The 20,813-nt window shown below is 38.9% G+C and overlaps 1 protein-coding gene across 1 annotated transcript; it reads right to left on the bottom strand.

The window, feature by feature from the left end:
- Positions 1-284: 284 nt before the first annotated feature.
- On the bottom strand, positions 285-16,253 carry MACC1 (MET transcriptional regulator MACC1; the record flags this gene model as incomplete). The annotated part of the gene is made up of 5 exons (XM_082329527.1): positions 285-500; positions 6,175-6,363; positions 8,801-10,839; positions 13,123-13,237; positions 16,185-16,253. The coding sequence occupies 5 exons, from the start codon at positions 16,251-16,253 to the stop codon at positions 285-287; spliced, it is 2,628 nt and encodes an 875-aa protein (XP_082185653.1).
- Between the last annotated feature and the right edge of the window lie 4,560 nt (positions 16,254-20,813).

Raw genomic sequence — 20,813 nt, 5'->3', positions numbered from 1 at the left:
CTGACCTCCGTCAGTGCAGTCAGAAATAGCTCATTTTGGAAACTACATTATAGAATTCAAGTCATTTTTGTTGACCTCACTAGTTTAATTTCCCACTCTTTTCTCATTTACTCGGTAGCCATTAGCAAGCTCTGGCAATCTGTAGCTGAGAACCATGGGGCTACACCCAACATCAACTCAGGTAAAACAAACTGCATTCTGTCCTGTTCTGCATGCATCACTGAAACACAAATATCAGCGGTACAGTTTCCCAAGAGATTTTCTCAAAAACATATCTTGGTAGTCTATTCTTCTTCCTCCAGTTTGGAGAAAGCACTTGCCCGTAACACCTCCATGCAGTTCACAAGAATCAAGGTCCCAGTTAACTCTCGCCAATGTTTTGTTACTGGGTTTTTCATTTTGTCCAAGGCTGATTGCAGGTCTTGTAAGACATCCCTGTAACTGTCTCCATAATGGGCACCCCATGTGTAGAGAAAGTCATATGCAGGTTTCCACATCATCTGCAAATAAAGGAGGGAAAAAAAAAGTTTAGTTGCAGAAATTGAATTATTGAGCAAAAAATCTAAATCTTTCCAATAGAAGAAAAGTCATAGAAAAGAAAAAAGAAAATAAGTTTTTGATCCCTAGCCATGCTGAAATGCTTTATCATAAAAGGCATGTTGATATAAAAACTCCGTTAATCTTAGGAAACTGTCAAATTCTCAGAGGGGTAAATAATGGAAAGACAAATTCTTCATTCAGATGACTATCACCAAGTCGAAATGTATTCCTGTCTGAAAGTATACCTCAAAGCACAAGGGTGGAAGGAAAACACTTTTCCCCTTGGTCATTTTTTGCAATGCATACACTCAACAGCAGTTTCCCTATTTGGAGGTTGGCTGTGCTTTTGATGGTTAATGCCTCCCTTTGCCTCATTAATCAACGTCCCACTGTCCCCCCTACTTAGCCTGGAACTTTTAAACATGCTTCTTGTCTTTACAAAAATGTTTTCTGGTAACAGCAGCAGGAAGATGATGTATCTATAAAATCTCTGTTTAAAAAAAGAAAGAAAAAAAAAACCAAACACTCCAAAAGCAGGAAAGTCAAAAGCTTTTATAATTAATTTTTTAAAATCAGGACATGCAATTTAAAAAGCGTCCTGCAAAAAAAAAAGAAAATGAAAAGACAGGTTACCAGTGCTCCTTATTTTAAACTACAATATGTTTATTTTATGCCAAAGAAATATGAAGCAGATTCTTAGCAGGTATAATTTGTCATTGGTCTAGTGACGTTATTTAAGCTGTGACGGCATGATTCAGACACCAAGCTGGACTTATGTCTTTCAAAGTGCTGATGTCCAGAGTGAGTCTGCTCGGTTTACAAACAAAAAGATTGTTTTCCCTGCTGCTGCTTTTCCAAAATTAGCTTGGGCTATCCACTTTCTAGTTCCCCACTCCTCATTGGCAATAAAGGTTTTGCAAACAGCAATTGAGTTAGCAATTGCAAGGATGATACACAAAGCAACCCATCACTTACCTAAAAGATACTAGCATTTGCTGTTTTAACAGAAACACACTTATGCATAGTCATAAAAGCATATAGACCGATGTGTGCACATTTATATATACACAGAAGTGATTGGGAAGTCTCTTAATTCTAAAAGATTTTTTTTTTAACATCTTTTTCCCTTTTAATGGAAAAGCAGTTTTCATGGTTCTGAAGGGTGATTCAGGAGGAAATTGGTTACTTCCTCAATATAGTCCTATGAATTTACAAATGATACACAACATAAAGCTCTACTACTTTGATTTAAGCTTTATTTACTTAATCCCTTGAGGAACTGAGTAGCAGGAGAATTTCTTCACTTATAGTTCTGAGCTTTTCTTCACATTTGGGGTAAGAACTCCCAACTTACCCCAAGATTCACTCTACCATAGATTCTGTAAACATCTCCCTCAACCTTTGCTTCTTTTCTCCCCCATCCCCAAATGGAAAACCCCATCAAACTCGTTTTCCCAGTAGCATGTCTCACAGTCTGATTAGTCTGGTTTCTATCTTTAGTTTAAGATATAAAAAAGTGCCTATGCTTTCAGTGAAGTTTCTCATTTTAGGTCTACAGGAAGGAAGGGTATCATCATTTACCCGAAATGAATGGTGCCTCCTTCTTGCTTTAAGCAAGTTTATCTTAAGTCATAACCGTAAGGTTAAGAAAGAAGGAAAGAAAAGTAATTTGGTAGTAAGTGGGAAGAAGGAGAGTGATGAATTCTTTCCTTTTATTAGACGAGCGATATCGAAAAAGAAGTTTGTAATGTAGTACTGTAAATACTAGGTATTACAACATATTTTAATGAAATAAAGCAGCTCACCACTGTTGTATTTATGCTGAGAACAGAAAGTTTCTGTATTCCTATTTCTAGCTTGATAACCAAGGTAGCCAACAAGAGAAGCTGGGATTTCTTGATATTCTAATGCTGGCTATGCCTTTTCTCTGTCTCCTGCTTCCTTCCCTTATATTCCTGCTGGACCAGGCTGTTTGAAGGATTGGGGTACAGCCTTCTGTCTTCACTAGTATGTGAAAAGACAGTGAGTATGAAAAGATGCTATGCTTTGACTTATGCTGAAGGTCAGTCTGACACTGTGCAATCAGAGAATTGGCTGAAATATGCCTAAAATACAAACCCTGCTTTCCTCTACTCTGTCACAACTGATTTTTTTTTTCCCCTGGGACAAAGGAAAGAAAAAAAAAAAAGGGGGGGGGGGGTAGAGAAAATCAAAAGCTTTATAAACTGGTCATCAGTGACGCATGATTAACTCAGCAGTAATCTACACACTCACCACAGTGAACTAGCACTGCAAACCGGGCTTCTAAAGCAGGTCTTCCTCCACATCCACAAACTCTAATGCAATGGCTGAACTCAATTGCATTTGACATTCCTGAATTATATCAAAGCAGATTTTCAGGCAAAATATTAAATCACTGCAGCATGCTGGGCAAGTCTCATCTCAGCTGTGTGCGTGAGTTTTCCCTCTGCTCCCACTGCCTCTGCTGAGTAGGTAATAATGATACCTACATCCTCTGTGAAGTGATTTGGAATTTACTGATGAAAAGCACTTCAAAATCTAGGTCCCAATTGTATGTACCTCAAGTTGCTTCTGTGATCATCTGTGAGAAAATTTCTATCACTAACAAAAATATTAAGTTTAAAAGCAGAAACATTTTTCAACCAATCAGTCTTCTTGATGGTAGAACAGTCTTTGATGGGTAATGAATTGGTTAACGTTTTTAGATAATCCTCAACAATTAGTCAAAACTTATTACTTCCCCATCTTTGCTTGGTTTCCTGTTTTCATGCCAATAACTACTAGCAATGAGAAAGATTTTCCATTAGAAAACTCCAGGCTGGGATAAGATGGTTTTAATCAGGGTTCTTTTATACCTGCTAAGTAAATGTGATGATCAGCAATCATTCTGAAATTAGTCAGACTAATGCTAACCTTGTAACAATGCTGGGAGCATCTCCACACAGATATGAATTTACACTGCATTAGCTACATTCATTTTGCATTGCTGCTGAACAACATCATACACAAAATTTTATAAACAGAATATTGCTTTCTGTATGTACAGGTTCAATTCACCAGAGCACTGAGAAGTTCAGAGGTCAGAAGAAAGCACTGAAATTCAATAGAATGTACTGAAATCTAAGGTTAGATTCACAGGACAGTGAGGATGCTGAGTGATCTCATGAGATACCAGTGCTAGAAACCTGGTGTGCTTTGAACTCACACCTGTGTGGACAAGCATTATTACAAAGTTCACACAAAACCTATAAATTCCCCATGGGTCTATCCTAAGCCTTGAGAAATGACATAAAAATAAAGCAAAATTCTGTTCTTTGATTGCTTCCTGAATGTTCTCTTACAAAATAGAACATACTCTATTATTGGCTTTTTTATGATGAATTTGACTGTACTGTCTTCTGGCAGAAGACACTGTCACTGAAAGGCAGAGAACCTTGTAGGTGGTTTATCATAAAAATAATGTAAAAAACTCTTGAAAATAAAAGAATAGGCTGTATGAGGCAGAAGATGGACTTTATGGAAATAGATACCCATTTAAAACAAAGCAAATATATATTTTTAATATATTTTTATATATGTATTTATATATAAAAATAAATAGCTATGGTGCTGCAAAAAAGAGTTTTAAGATTGTTTTAGTTCTGCTGTCTGTAGAAAAGGTGAAAATATTTCCAAATACCATGGAGACCAGTAGAGTTGAATATTGTTCAGGTCTGTAATTTCTTCTGTAGAAAGCTGAGGTTTTGTCAGACAAACACAGAAAGCTTAGTAAGTAAAGCAAAATCTAGGAAGTTAGACAACGCATCGCATAACAGTAAAAAAAAAAAAAACATAATGGAAATGACAATCATTCACATTCTGTTTGATTTTAGTATTTTAGAATAAGCTAGTGCAAAAACAGAGCCAAAAACAGGGTGATTTTTTTCACTAAAGAGGGTAGTAGACTAGAGATTGGTAGAGCTGAGAGTTTTATGAGAAAAAAATTTGAGGAAGGTGCATCCAGGCACATGTAATGTATCCAGGATAACTTTAAAAAAAAAAAACAGAAAAAAACAAAAACCAAGAAAAAAAAACACAAACCGGAAAATAGCTCAAAGAAAAAAGCAAGATCAGAGGAGGAGGCAGTGTTTGCAAACGGCAATGATAGAGATAATTTTGCAGAAAAGTGGAGAACCTTGTAAGTAAATGTGTGGAATTTTGGTCAAATATTGATTGGGGAGGGAGGGCGGAGCATTCAAAGGGAATAAGTGGAGGTGGTTCACGATTAGAGCAGAAATCTCTTGATAGCTATCACCAGGCAGATAAAACTGAGATGAAGGACTCACTGGATTCAGACTGTGGAAAGGAGGATATGTTTGGCAGGGAACAGGAAGAATCAGCTACAGGGAAAGAAAAAGGAAGAAAAAAATATCTTGAGGAATTGTAAACCTGTGAATGGTAAATAGCGATTCCTTTGGTACTGAGAGGTGAGAGAGAAGGAATTCAGGCTGGATCATGTGCATTACCTGCAATAGTCAGGGGATGATAGTACAGGCAGAGGGAGAGTCGAGCCTGACTGTAAGCGCTCAAGGCAGAAAGGTCAGCTTGAGCATCATTCAGCAACACTTATAAAAAAAGATGTTCAGGGTAAAACCCAATCTGGGACCTAGAAGTCATTGGCAGATAACTCTGTGGGAAAGAGTGGATCTGCTGCATGCTTCAGTGTTAAAGTAAGAGTAGAGAAATGCAGGAAGCAGCTTGGCTGCCTAGGCAAAGGTGTGCCAGGAGCACGGGCTGGCCCTCGGCTCAGAGGCATGGACAAGGGCCTACCCTCAGTCTTGTGACATATCTGACATTGCATGGATGCCATGGATACCTCTGGGCACCTCAAATGGTACTAGAGATATAATTAGGCACCTAAATTGCTCCTTAGGTGTGTATACACAAAAATACATCCGAGAGGACAACTTGACTTTTATTTAGAACTTCTGTATAAGCAGAGTGCTTTACAAAGGAGAATAAATAGCGTGACCTACCTGACAAACTACGAAATTAAAACATGGATTTGCCATGTTCATATAATAGGACAGAAGTGGAATTGGTGTCAAGGCTTCCAAACTCTTGTCATGCTACTTAAGCTAAATGATGACAAATATTACACAGGCGCAGAAGAGAAAAGTGTTAATAGTGGAGGTAAGCTTCCTTTCAGTGGAAAGACCAAAAGCTGTACTGAGGGTGATTTGAAGTGTCTCCTGCAAGGACTGGATGGTCTTCCTCACTGTGTCTGAAATGACAGCAGAGGAGTGAGTAAGATTAACAAGTAGACAGGACAATAAGAAGGGACTGAATGTGGCCCTTGGGGTGGGAGTAAAGAGCTGAAGCTCAAGACTGAGACCAGGACCTCCACAGCAAATAAAGCTGGCACAGTAACACTGAACAACCAGCCTCAAAGGAATATTTAGATAATTGCAAACAAAAGTTGGTGAGAATTCCTCGCATTGAAGGGCTTACAAATTAAATAAGGAGGCCAAGCTGCAAAAGGAAAGAAGTGCAAAAAGCAAGGAAGAAGAAAGTTCCCTGGCTATGTTTGTGGAGAGGAGCAAGTATGCACACATCGTTACACCAGAGCCTTACCTCCAGAGCTACTGTGCCATTTTTCCCTTGGTGGGGTACTTCGTAAGCCTCGATTTGCTGCTTCGTGAGTCGGGCTAGCCTCTCTGCAAGCTCCCGCCAGTATTTGCCAAGTTTGACAGCTGAAGTCAAAATGATGGTGTCCTGGGTAAGACGTGCCACTAATCCCTGGCAATCTATTTTCAAAAGTGCCTGCAACAATCATTTTCGTTAGTGTTCCTTCACCAGTAATTACTAAAAGAACATTATCACTTGTTTTTGTAGCACTATTCTGCATTTCTAAGCAGACAGGGAGGCTTTTTGTCTGTTTTGTGTTCTTACAAAGATGTAACATTTTTTTCCTACAAAAAGGTGTTGGCAACAGTTTCATAGGAAAACTGCCTACAACCTTAAGAAAAAATTAAGCTGGCATTCAGCTGCTTCAGCATTCCAGTGTCACATGGATCCTGCCAAGCTTACAGATCCTGAAGGAAGAATATGCTTCTCCAACAAAAATATTTGGGACATCGAATTTAGCTTCTTAAAAGTATGACATGAAACTTAAAAATGAAGTTAGAGCACTATTATGCTAAGGTGTGGTCCTTCATCTACTGCTTTTCTGGAAAATCATTAATTACATTAGCCATCACCTTTGCATTTACTCCTCCCACAGAACTGATCATTTGCTGACCATTAAGCAGAAATGCAAGTACAAAACTCTTCCCTCCCCCATGCCAAATGAACTTTTAATAACAAGCAAATTAAAATGGTTCCAGGAGTGAAACCTTGAAATGCAGATATGTTGCATTCTCCTTTCTGTATTTGTTTGGATAAGAGCTAATGAGAAAAATAGGTGGTGTTTTTTTCTTCTCCTCAAATTAACAGCAAAACGTTCCACTGAAAATGCTGACTTTTTCAGTGAAAGATCAAGAGCAAAATCCAGTTGTTTTTCTTGGGGTTTAGATATTGATTTTTAATAAAATATCAAGCATTTCTGCAGAAATCAGATATACGTGTGATTTAATTGTAAAACATTTTGCTATTAAAATCCTCATTGCAAACAGTGGAACTTTTGGTAGGCAAGATGTTTGTCTAATATAACTAACCAGAGAATACTCAACACAGATCCCAAACTCTCTCATACCAGTGCCTCCTTAGAAGGAAATACTGAAGTCACAGTAGTGAGAAGCAGACTATAGTGTACAGTACCAAATCCCCCTATACCTTGGCAAAGTGGAGACAAAGTTGTTCAGTTTGCCGTTGCTCTGATAATCAAGAATTGTATTAAACATAAAAATAGAAAATTAATTAAAAGAAATAACCAGTAAATTCTACCCAAAAGTGACATGGATGATATCTAGCTTTAAGTCTAGCTTTACAAAGACAGGGACCTGCATTGGCACTTCATAGCTTAAAATCATATACATCTCAACAAATTGGGACATCTTGTTAAACTAATTATGCCCCATTTTTTGCCTGTTCTGTAATAAACTCTCTGTTTCACTGTATTCAATTAAAAGTTTGGATCATTTTCACCTTTAACTCCCCCCTCCCCTTTTTGTACAGAGTCACGGCAGACTAAACTGTACTTCATACTTGCTCAGTTTTATTCCACACAGTTTAATGCAGTCTTAAGAGTTCTAAGTTGCCACTGCTACCAAAATTTTTTGAATCCTGCTGAAATTGCTGTCAGTGCTTCAAAGGGGATAGAGTGGTTATGAGAAGTAAACCCTGTTAAGGTTTGCAATTCAAGATAGTCAAAAAGCTTTAGATGAAAGGCTACAATGTGAATTTTTAAACACCCATTTTTATAATTCCTTATTTTCATATGAGAAATTTAATTCTCTTCTGTCTCTAAATAGGCTGGTAGACTTTTCAGTCAGAGGCAAGGACAGTATTGAGTAATAATCATTAATTCCAAATTAATTTGCACACAGATCTGTAAGTAAACTAAAATGGTTAACAATGCAACATATTACCTGGAAGCATTTAGAATAAAACCACTTTTGATTCACATGTAACAGCATTGAATCACGTATAAGTTGTCCAGTGGCTTACAAATGAGGCCCATGAAAATATGGACTGAAATACTTGCAATGTTGTCCTTAGGTCACTACAACATTGACTACGAAGTTGTTATGTATGTATACAGAATCTTGTCTTCAACATGTGGGTCAGGAATTCCTTGCTTTAAAAATATGAAGCAAACTTAGACATGCACCTTAGAGTACACAAGATGATACATAAATAATGGAGTTTCCACACTATGAGGTTACTAAATACTTCACAATGGGAATGTGAATTGCTCAGGGAAGCAATTTACCACGATGACTTCCATGACAAAAGACAAAACTATTTCAATCATGACCATTTAAAACCAAAAAAAGTCAACTCAGCCAACCTGCTAAATGAGCAAGGCTCCTGGAACATTTACAGAACACTGTTTAGAATTAATTAATCAAAGTATTATTCTTCATGAGAGTCTGGATGTATTTTCTATCTACAGGTGTCTAAAACTTTTAGTAATATGCTCAGGTTTGTAAGGATTCCCACAAGGGTGCAGGACCATGTTTTCTTGTTCACACATTACTACTGAGTAGTTTCTTGGCAATGCATTCCCAATAACCAAGTTAGTTCGTGCAATACTTACAACAATGAGCTCATAAAGAAATAGTCTTTTTCTTTTGTTAGCATGGCAGTCTTCCTTCATCCTCTTCACAACATGTGCAACTCTCTCTGATTCTTTATCAGCATGTGCCTCACTAAAATCATCCAAAGACATATGTGAATATCCTAGCACCTCAGCCAAAGCTCTCCAATCATAAACACTCTCTGATACTGTAGACAGAACTACTGAGTAGATGTAAGTCAGTTTTTTGAATGGCAGTGCAATTTGTTCAACAAGATTCCTTGTTGTTAGCTCACTATCAGCAGTGTCCATAGCCTGTTCTTTGGAAATCACTTTTATGTTTTTGCAATGTACAAGACCAATCTTTCTTCTGAGAACTCCTACGTACCACTCTTTTATTTTAGTTTGTCCAATGGCTTTTACTTTATCTTCACCAAGAAGTGCTATTGTGTCCCCTTTAAAATATTCTAGCAAATAGTCAATCTTATTTTGACGTAACACAGTTTTCAAAGCCACTCCGTAAGTATTAACACTCAAAGTTTTATCTTGAAACTTTGGATATTTAACTGTTGGTATTAAAAACAAAGGCGCAGACTTGATTTCTTTGCGGTTTTGTAAGCGCTTTGGCCTATTGATAATTCCACTTAACTTTGGAGCTGGATCAGGAGTCGTAACATGGAACTGCATTACTTGGCTACTTTTTAAGACTTTAATCTGAACGAGGAAAACAAAGAAATGCATCTCCCTACATCCAAGCATGGAAAACAGGAATTGTTGGCGGACCATTTCACCAGTTTTCAGCTCCTCCTCTTTAATATTTTTGCTTTGGTCTTCCATGTTCACTTCAAAATCTGGATCACAGGATACCAAAGAAATGTTTAGATCTTGTGGCTTTTCAAGCAGAAATGTATGTTTTCCCCACAGCTGAAACACAACGGGAGGCATATTTTTCCCCCGCTTTTTTATATCACAAATTGTGAGTTGTCCTGGAATGTAGTTGTGACCAAAAACTGTAAAAACTGTGGTAAAAGTTGGATGAATATATTTGGGACCATAAATTCCAACTGAGACTGTTCTATGAACATAGTCCCAGACATTAGTTGCTGGTGGCTGGATTTTGTTTGCTTGTACGGCAATCACTGCATACATCACGTGACTTAGGTCTGTTAGCTTCACTTGTATGGTATCTTGATAAGTGTAGCAATTCTCTAGCTTCTTAAAAGGCCCTTCTTTATTGAGACTGTAAAAACACACAATATCACTCATAACTTGGCTGAGTGGATCGTTCTTCACTTTAGCCGCAACTTTCACCTCTAGGAAAATGGCTTCCCTCGTGTTGAGGTTGCTCAGCCTAAGTTCTATCAGAGGGCTTACGGTGCTAGACAGCTCATTGTTAAATGACGATGGAGGGTTAAGGATAGCCTTTAAACCAACTTCTTGGAATTCCCCAGGTAATACATGACCCACAGGGACATGAATGTTGATATCCGAGTCAGGTAGCTGTACTGAACCCCCTTCATGATTCAGTTTACAAACTACATGAATGTCTGTAGCTTGTGTTTGTGCCCATCCGGGACTATGGCTCATGGCTTCTAAATCTAGGCAAGATCGGGTGAGTTGTCGGTGACTCAACCAAGCCATCTTGTAGGCTTCACGGTCATTTTGAAGCCATGTCATGTCTGAATCTATAGGTTTTTGAGGTGCTGTCTTGTGAGGATTAAATCTTCGGTTATCAACAATATCCAGGAAGTCAGAGACACTCTTGGATCGTCCAGATCTTCTTGCTGAAGTCTTTCTTAGAAGACAATCAATATCTAGCTCATCACCTGAGGAAGCCAAAGAATCCCTGTTGCTAGAAACTTTAGAGAACAAGTAGGGTTTTTCTTTTAAGATCGAAAGGTATTTATTATTTTCATTTCTATTTGAAGCAGCTATGTCGTGTACGAAAGGATTGGAGGCTGACAGTTCATTCCAGAAAGGATTAGTCTTGGAAACAGCATGGACATGTCTGAATACATCAGACCAGTCAATGTCCAAATCCAATTTACTTTCATTGACATCTGTTTAAAAGAAAAAACAGAAGCATTTCCTAAAGCACAGAGACTTAAGACATTCCATTCATTTCCAAATAATAGTCTGTTAAGCTAACAAGTGACTAAATTTATCCTCCTGAAATACATATATATCATTTATATATTTCTCCTTCCAGTTTTTAAAGAGTATCAGTATTGATTTCTAAGTAGCATTAAGAATCTTTGTTAATGGAAAGAGTGCTAACAAGTTAGTCCTGAAGGATGTAAAGAATCTTCTGCAAAGTGCTGATCATTATCAGCTCCTACGACTATTAATTTGCATCAAGAATGTTGAAGTCCCATAAGATTTAAACCTTTATATTCCACTAATCTTTGGCTTCTTACAAAATGCTATGGATTTTTTTCCTTTGTGTCTAACTCTCAGCAAAGATTAAACAGCTACTGTTTCATTTTTCAAACACTGTAGACAGTACAGATAAATGTATTATTCAGGATCCCTTTTCATGCTAGTGCACATGCATTTAATTGATAACAGTACTCTTACAATTTATGTCAGTGTGTGTGGAATTTGTTATACCAGCTTTCCATTAAAAAAATTCATTGGTATAATTTATGAGGTCTTGTACAATTTGAAATTTGAAGATAAATGTTTTTGTGGCTACTAATTTTTCTGAGATTGCACTTAAATAGACAAATAGGGGTGTATATTTCAATATGCTTTCTAATAAAAATACTCATTATTAGCAGCAATGTCTATTTGTTCTGAAGACAAGATGTCCTTATCTTTTATATTAATAACTGTTCACAGAAGATAGTTTGTAGGTTGATTAAGACTCACACTTCTTGCAATGAATAGAGTATCTGCAACTTTTTGTGCTAAGGGTTTCTATTACTTCAGTTTGCTGTTATTTTTCTAGATACAGAGGTTATACCATTCCTTTTTTGTACATCCTTGTAAAGGATTTTAATTTGAGAGGGAAAATTCAGCATTTCTATTCTTTCATCATAACTATATCCTTCATTATTACCCTTTCCATAGTACCTTCCATCTCCAAGGTTACTAATTATGGCTCAATTGCAAGACTGACAGTGCATTCAGCCACAAAAAGAAAAAAAACATAAAAATTGAAATGTTAGTACCTTTCTTTTTGTTTCATTTGTCATGAATTGTGACAAAAAGCCAAAACCATGACGTTTTTCCACAGTTCCAGAAAAATCCCAGTTTGGAAGAACCAAAGTGGAATTTACCTGCTTCCCAGCTGCCCATCTGCAAGGCTCTAGCATTCTCTTGACAAAAGCCTTCCAGGTGAGCTGCTGGGGCGAAAGTGAGCCCAGGGCCAGCCTCCTCCCCCTTGGGCACCCAGCCTTGGCCAGAGCCTCCAGATGGGGCTGGGATGCTCAAGCACCAGCTGAAAAGTCCTTTTGTTTCTGCCCAAAGGCCAAAAGCTTTCCTCGTGCTGTGATGCTATTACAGTCAGATCATTATTATGTATTAAAAAATAAATTAATTAATCCCAAAAGAAACATTGGGGGTTTTGTTTGTTTGTTTGTTTCCCCATCCTAAAGGGCATGTTTCTACAGGAAAAGTGTGAGGAGAAAACTCTGGCAGAGCCTGAGTCATTAGGCTGGATGCTTTCTCATGCCAAGGTAACAGCACAGATTACTGGGGTGTGCAGGAGGTTAGTGAGGAAATAATTCCTGCTCCCCAACTCACACAGCAAGTGCCAGGCTCACCGTTACTCACACCTGCTACTGGGCAAAAAGCTAAGAGGATGCCTACCTTGTGGAGGGAAATGTTTTCTTAACTTTTGGGTTAAAATAGCAATGAGATTAAATCAACTTTGCTGAGACTCCAGTTTTTAAACTGGGCTAACTCCAAAATTACCTTGCCTTCCTGGTTCTTAAAGCCCTAAATTAATGTAGTTTGGCTAAGAACTCCCTCTTCTCTTCCCTGTCTCGATCCCCAGTAAACATATCCTAAATAGCATTTATTCATGTAAGGTTAATGATTCCAGCTTTCTATCCCAACCTGCCTGACCCACATTTACTATGGCAGTGGACAAAGGACTTCTCTTATATGCCAGCAAGTTTCTCCTAGGGGACCTTGAGAACAACCCCTTGTGTTCTGACCCCAGGGACATCTACCATGGCCTGAGTAATAAAGAACACAAGCAATTAAAAAAAAAAAATTAAAAAATTATGTACAGGAGTTTACAGAGTAGCTATAGCTCTTGACACTATTAAGAGTTTTGCAGAAATACAGACTTTAGGTGGAGAGCCTTAGTACAGAAAATAGCAGAAGAGACATACTGTAGCTGGCTGAAGGTGTTCGGTCATCCACATCAATCAAAGTCCCCTCTGACCTGCTCCGTGGAATCTCTCCACTGGTTAGGGAATCTGTGCCACTACTGGAAGTGATCTCCTCCTAGGAAACAGTTAAACATATAAAACATCAGCAAGTATGCAATTTGAAAAAGGGGAAACTGTTGAAGAATAATTGAGCTTTGCTCCTGTGATGTGACACAAATGAAAAAAAGTGAAGTTATGGCTTATGAGTAAATTTATGGAGTCTGCCCAAGAGCATCACAATCCTGAGTGAGTCTTACTATCTATCTAACTTGCAGCAAAACCACCAGATGCTACAGCTGCCGTACAATATGGTACCCCAGTCCACAGTGAAGTCCAATAACTCACATTATTAAATGTCTTGCAATTGGAACTGAGCCAATTGTACAATAACTTCTGTTCAGAAGGTCTTGAATAAAAACTTTTTTAAAAAAATATTCATCCTAATTCCTGTTTTCAAATAAGTTTGACCAGAATTACTAAAGGGGAAGGGCTAGATCTGTTCCTTCCTTTGCCAATTAATATAAAATATTTGCAACCCTTTCTGCTTTATTATTCTTCCTGTGCTCTTCCCTGAGTGAACATCAGGTCAGATTTTCCTTTTAGTTTGTACAAGAATGACTTAGAGTACCCTTCTGCAGGGTCTGTGCCAGCACAGCAAAAGCCCAAGAGAGGACATTCAGGTCTCTCCTCTTCCTCGTTCTGGCTACAAGAAGTTCTGCTTGGTTTTGACACAGTTTGCACGTGGACTGGGCCACACAAGAGCTGTAAACCAGATGCTGTGGTTGAAAGAGAGTCAACAGCAAACCTATCACAAGGGCAGGGCAGGAGGGGCATCGCTCTGAGGCAGGCAACAGGAGAATGAACTTCTCAAGGTACCACTGCTTAATGCTATTTTCAGCTGCCCAGAAACAAGAGTTGCAGGTCTTCAAGGGAGTGTTGGGTGTCCTATGTGCTGATGTTACTGTGTCCCTGAAACAGAAACTGGAGGAAATACTACCTTCTAGACCTTTTTGTGCAGGAGAGCTCACTAAATTAGTGCTATAAACCAAGAGATCATTTAGTGACTTTCCCAGAATCCTCTCACTGATCCTATACCTAGTGGGGCATAAATGCTGATGGGCAATAGATACATTAAAACATAAGTTAGAAAAGGAAAAAAAAAAGGGGGGGGGGGGGGGGCGGGGAGGGCGGGAAATAAAAGAGAAAAGGTAAAAAAGCCAGAAGACTTTTTGGGTCCATCCACAGGATACAATAGTCAGCTTTGTTCAGGAGTCTGAAATATTGCAGCCTGTTACTTCTGCAGCAGCAATTGCAGCCTAAGCAGATCTCATTTTATCATGTTTAAAATGGAAAAAAAAAGATACATTGGGCCTGGTTTTACTGTGGTTGTAAGAAAAAAGAATTTTCAGTTACAGTTCTAGTAGGTGAGTTATCGGAAAAAGGAAGCATACCTTGTATCAAAGCATTACTGAATAGAAACTGGAAGCCGGCTGTCTGTTTCCATTGCACAGTGCCATGGTTTAAGACATCTTTTTTTTCCAGTGCAAATGTAAATTGTTCTTCCCACAAGAGCTACCTTCAGCTAATGGCAATCTGTTCAGGTGCTGATTTGCACTCAGGCAGAACACAAGGCTGAAGTCAGGCTAAGCCCGACTGTCACCCTGCCGCTCTGCTGTCACAGGGCTGTAGGGACTTTCAGGTTCCTCTGTTACCAGAAATCTCAGATGTTGGCCTTAGAAGTCGTGATTTCAGATAGTAGTGAAAGCTAGCCTCCAAGGCTAATACTTTGTGGCTTCTGCTATTAATACCCCACCAGAATCAAACTGGAAACTAAAATGCCTCCTTAATTCCAACACTGTAATTCCAAGATCTGACATCTCACACCTGTATAAAAATATCACTGTTCCTTCTGTCCCTGATAAGAGACAGTATCTTTGATAATGTGTACAGATTCCTTCAAAGGGAATAAATTTTGCTTTGCTGCTGCATCTTAAAATATTGAAAAACTGAACCCATTGTATAAACATGCAGGATTTTTACCTTGGGCTTCTACCTCAGGGATTGGGGAGGTTTAATACCACCAGTGTAAGGTATCCATAGTCTAAAATCCCAATAAATGTACAAAAAGTCTACTATTTACAATACCAGCGTATTTGTTGCCAGCACTAATCTCTGATGATTTATTCATCAATTGACATACGAATCTAAGAAGAGTTCTTTAAATAGTTAAAACACTCACAATTATTTCAGTAGCTGTATGAAGTGGGAGGCAGTAAGTAAGGATGAAGAAAGAGCACAAGAGTACAAGTAGATGCACAGGGGCTAAAATAAGAAACCCATGGAGAAGGGGGAGGGAGAGAGAAAAAGAAAAATAATCTCTTTACACAGTGGGAGTATACTGACAGAGACATGACAACAAGATTGCATATAGAAGTTTTATAAACGCTAAGAATTTCTGCAAATAGAATAAGCCATTTCCTAAAAGTTCCCTCTGGGAACTCCTTAAAACCTTCACCACTAGCCTGGCACAAAGACAGAAAAAGCAGATACTGAAAAGGAAAACCACTTTCAAAAATAAGTCATGCCCCCCTGCCCACTCTTGAAAGCATTCCTTGGTATGAGAGCATGATAAGGGAGCCTTTGTGATTTAGGCATGTCTTCAGGCCAGCCAAGAAGAGGATAAGAAAATGGGGGAGGCATAAACATTCCCGGACAAAAGACGACCACGTTTGGTCAGCATGTCAAGGGATGTGGGAAACGCTGGGGACGGGCTGTACATATGCCATCAGGTACCAGGCAATGTGCCTCCTGAACAGCATTACATGATCTGACACCAGGGTTGGGTCTCATCTCTCCTGTCTTCCAGACTTAGTGCTGGGAATGCATAAATCCCCAGTGCCTTTGTATGAGACTAGGAAAATAAGAAAACTCAATGCTCCCCCTTTTCCATGGGTACATTCTGTGATAAAATAGCATCCTAAATGAAACTTTTGACAGGACAACCCTATTAATTAGGAACTTACCTGGACAAATCCAGGAGAATGATCATGCACAAGAGAAGAGAGATCAATCCATGTGGGATATAAAGCCATGCTGATCAGTGGTGAAGGGGAAAATTATTAAACCCTTTTGCTGCAAAAAGAGGGAATTATGTATAGGAAGAATCAGAAGCTAAGCTTTTCATTTGCTGTAGCTACTAAGTAAGAAAGATGTAAACTGACAAGTGCTTAATGGTGCAAAGAATTATTTGACTGATGGTATGGCAGCTCACAGTGTGAAGTGAACAGGGAATGAAGAAGTGAAGAAGTTGGAAAGAGATCAGCTATGGAGGTGACCAGTGAGTGAACCTAAGTGGCTGCTGAGAGATGTGGTGTTTTTCTGTATGAGGGCAGAAAACAGTTTGCCAGCTGCACTCTGCTGTTCAAGCCTGGAGTGCATTGCTTGACCCATAAGAGCAGGGGACTCGGGACTCAGGACCCATACTGCTGCTGGCAGGCATGTTGCAGCACTGTCACAGAGAAAGAAAAACGCATTAGAGGAAGAAGAAAGTCTCAGGTAGAAAGTTCAGTTTCACAGAAGTCAGGAGACAGATTTGCTGCAAATGGCATTTTTGCTGGATGTGATGCCTCTAGAAATCTCTTCCAGGTCTTTTAAAATTCAAGTGCACTTTTTTTTTTCTCCTTTCCAGTCTCTGTACCAAAGAAAACATGTCCTGCTGTGCTTAAAATAGTGGTAAGGAAGAAAACTTAAAAAAAAGCCAAAAGCAAACACTTCCCAACTGCCTTTGCCCTCAAAAATGAGAGAGAACACATTCCTCTGTGGTTTTAAAGTATCAACATCCCAGAGCAAGACACTAGTAATTTGCCTTTCATTCAACCTTAACCCTGTTCGGCCTTCTTCAAAAGCAGGTTGTGTTAAGAGCAGAGCTGTCCTGTGGCAGTGTCTCCCCACGGACTCCTACATGCCTCTTACACAGACAGTGCTACTCAGGCATACCATTATTCACAGTGATTCACGGCCTTTGTATCCAGAGGATGAAGCTTATGTATTTGCAGAGACAGGACAAGCAACACAAGCAGGTGACGGAGATGTGCCTCATTCCTCAGGCTCTCTTTTAGCTGTCATGGGGAAAAATGACTTGCTAGTTAGATAGGCTGGGTTGTTAGACTTACTTTACAAGTTTATTTCTGAAAAGGAAGCAAGGTATATTCATCAGAATGTTAAATATGATGTTCCTGATCTGACCAAATAGAGTGTACTGAATTATTTAAATTCTATTAAACAGAGGGAGGAAAGGTATTCTAAAGAGAAAGTAATACAAAGAAGAGAGATGGTTTTATAAGGCACCACACATCATCATCAAGTTTCAAATACTGCCTGCTCTCGGCAGATTAACATGTTTCTAGCTAAACTTTAGTTACAGTAATAGGTCATATTTTAACAGTCCCTTGGTACTTGTGGCCTGGAACAGCTTTACGCAGCTCAGAGTTTGGTGTCATGCGGCTGGACATGAGTTCAGCAATCTTTGATTACAGGGTTCAACCTTGGTTACTATAGCTATTGATAGTAAAGGATAGCAAATGGAACCTTCAGTTGAAGTGATAAAGTCTTTAACTTATTCTCTTAGCCTGGTGCATGTGAGGCAGTCAAGGAAATGCAGCTGTATCTTATTCTGCACAGAGACAGAAATGCCTTTTAATGCTCAACCTCGAGAGACTTCAACCCTATATTGCTTAGTTTACTAATACTTGGCAGCAATCTTAATGCTTTAGTATGACCCTGTTACTTGTCACTTTGCCTATAATGATAGAAAAGCATTTTCAATTGATATATCTACTAGTTTACTCTGTTGTTAAATAGTTGCCAAGTTTGGTACCTACTTTTTCAAAGTTCTGAAGATTTACCACCCTATGGGAACTGCAGAGCCATTCACGCTCCTTCCTGAACCCAGGGTTTAAGCTTTCTGCAGGCCCAACGTATGTCCACACTGCTGCTTGTAACGGACGTAATCGCTGCTCGTAATACTTCATCTGAGTTAGCATCAAAGGGTAGAGCTAGTAGTCTCAGCACAACAAAAATGGGGCTTGAAGTGAGTCATCCCCTCAGTAGATTTTCACAACTTCACAAATGGGTTTTAACAGCCTCTGCTCAGCTCTGCACGACCCAGAACTGACTGCTTTACAGCCAGGTTGGGGAACACTGTGCAAGCAGAAACAACTATACCGTAGACACTCCCTCTACAAGGCAAGTATCCTTCTTTTCATTCCACGCATCTATGCTTCTAAAATTGCTTGTTGTAAGCATAAGGGCTAGAGCATTTATTTTCAGTTATGAACTTTACATTTGGGAATATTGCTTTCCAGAAGCCTCAAGAATGTGTAGTTAAGTTTTGATGTTGTCTTTTGGGTTTCAGCTACCACTCTGAAATACTCCATGGTTTCTCTTTGGCCTCAGGAAAAAAGAAATATGTTGCCTTCTACTTACATTACTAAGTAACTTTTTAAAGAACAGGAAATGGAAAGCAAAGACGTCACTAACAAATGAATTAAAGAATCCAACTTTGTACTATTAAATTGTAATATTTCTTCTTTTTGCTGAACAGAGAAAACTTTGCAAATTTATTAGTTTAATTCTTCTATGAACTCATTTCCTTATCACCTCTCAAAAGCCTCTAAAAACAATAGTACTTAAAAATCACACTGGATTCTCACTTATTATATGTGACATACTTCGAAAGCAGAGCTAGTTTCCTGACTTTTGGAGGTCTTATGAAAACACTTCTGGCTCCCTCACAGAGATTACAATACTACAAGTTATTACTGACTGCGATGTCAACAGAGTTATTCTTTCAAAACAGATGCTGAAAGCACTCTGTAAGGAACACCTTTTATTTAGCAGTTTCCTTAAAAAGTAAAAGTTTCCATTTCTAGGTGCTGCAGGTGTTTCAATGCCACCATAATACATGTGCCATTGCAGAGCAAGGTAAAGCCTGTATGTAACATGTTCTGTATGTAAACTAGAGCCCTGCTGCCCACCCTTAGGTACTTCTAATGTTTGCTGGGATGAAACAATAACCTCAACTGTCAACATTTTTGAACAACCTAGAGGAGTGGAAGCTACTGGGAATCTAAAAATCTCTGCTAGCTCTTTATATCCTTGTTAACTATAGCTGTGATCATGGGTTTGTAAGTACAGGATACCTCCAAAGCACTCAATATATTATTTTGTTACCCTTATTTCTTCTTCTCTTTCTACTATACTAGACTTTTTCTCACATCCAGGCTGCATGCAGGAATTACACCGGGTCTTTAACTGAGCAGCTTACCTGTCAGTGGCGAGTGGAGATAAAGCCTTAGACACCTGTACACTAGCTTGGCTTAGAGAGCACTCCCAAATCTGCATAGTATTTATTATGCTCTTCCCCGGGAAAGGCTCATGTTGCTGCCTATTAGTGCCAAAAGTCAGCTTTGCAGAGGGACAGATGTAAGCTGTGGTCTTTGAGGGCAGGAAGCAGCGGTGGAAGAAAGAAGTAGCTGTAGCGTTAACAGTAGCGAATGATTTACAATCTCAGAGCTAACTTCAACGATAATAAAGGCAATTCCTTTTTTAAAAAACAGAAAAGCCTTTGTATGCCTCAGAGTCACAGGGGCATGACAAAACAAAACAAAACAAAAAAAAAAAAAAAAAAAAGAAAGAGGCTTCCTCTGTCCCAAGGACTTGATTTTGGCAACATCTTACTGTTTAACACTCTTCCAATTATATATAGAAAATAGCACATCTACTATCCACCCAGAAAGCAAGTAAAGGATAACAGTTTCCAGACAATCAATCAAACCCAAGTCAAGTAGTGAAGTAGTTCTTCATTAGGAACTGACAATCAGGCACTTCAGAGTTACATGTTTCATAGAAATAATTACTTTTACACTTAAAGGCTGAGCACAGGCACGGGAAAAATCCCTTTTAGCTTTCAACTTTTAAATGTGTTATCTGGTTCAGTGAAGTGATAACAGAAATCCTACAAGAGCTGTGCTCTCTTCACGGCATCAGGGCAAAGCAGAACGCACCAAGGAACCCACCTGCAGAGAAGGCACAGTGGTTTACTCGCTCACAGCTCTTTTACGTTCTTAACATTATAATTGTAATTCATATTAAAAATAGATTTTAAACACCTGTATTAGCTGGATATGATGCAAATGTAGGATGGTTTTTCTGCTGTTCCAGGCTAAAAATGATAGAACAAAGCCATGTGGCTGACACTATGCCAGGACCCAGTCTTGAACAACCAACCGTAGAACTGAATTGCCTGTCAGTTATGCTGCCTGAATACTGACAATTTATTTTGGATGGATGTAGCCTGAAGATCTATGGGCAAAACATGCAATGTGAACCTTGGAGTAAATTGAACCTGTTATCCAGACACATACAAGGTGCCTTTACTCTTCTGGTGTTCTGATTTCAGCAAACTGAATTGAGCGCCTGGAGAAAGATACCAGGGGACACTGCAATGTACCATGCTTTTGATGAAATAGGGGACTAGGAAGGTCTCTTTCCATACGCATGACAGACTTTTGCTCCAGGGGAAAGGAAAAACACATCAGAAAGCCTACACTGTCAGGTGGACCTTTTTATATGGAACCACTTTTGTTTGGTGT

The sequence above is a fragment of the Platalea leucorodia genome, assembly GCF_965183815.1.
Source record: "Platalea leucorodia genome assembly, chromosome: 1".
In the NCBI taxonomy this organism is placed as follows: Eukaryota; Metazoa; Chordata; class Aves; order Pelecaniformes; family Threskiornithidae; genus Platalea; species Platalea leucorodia.
Note: the sequence above shows the minus strand (reverse complement) of the source record. Positions and strands in the feature narration are given on the sequence as shown.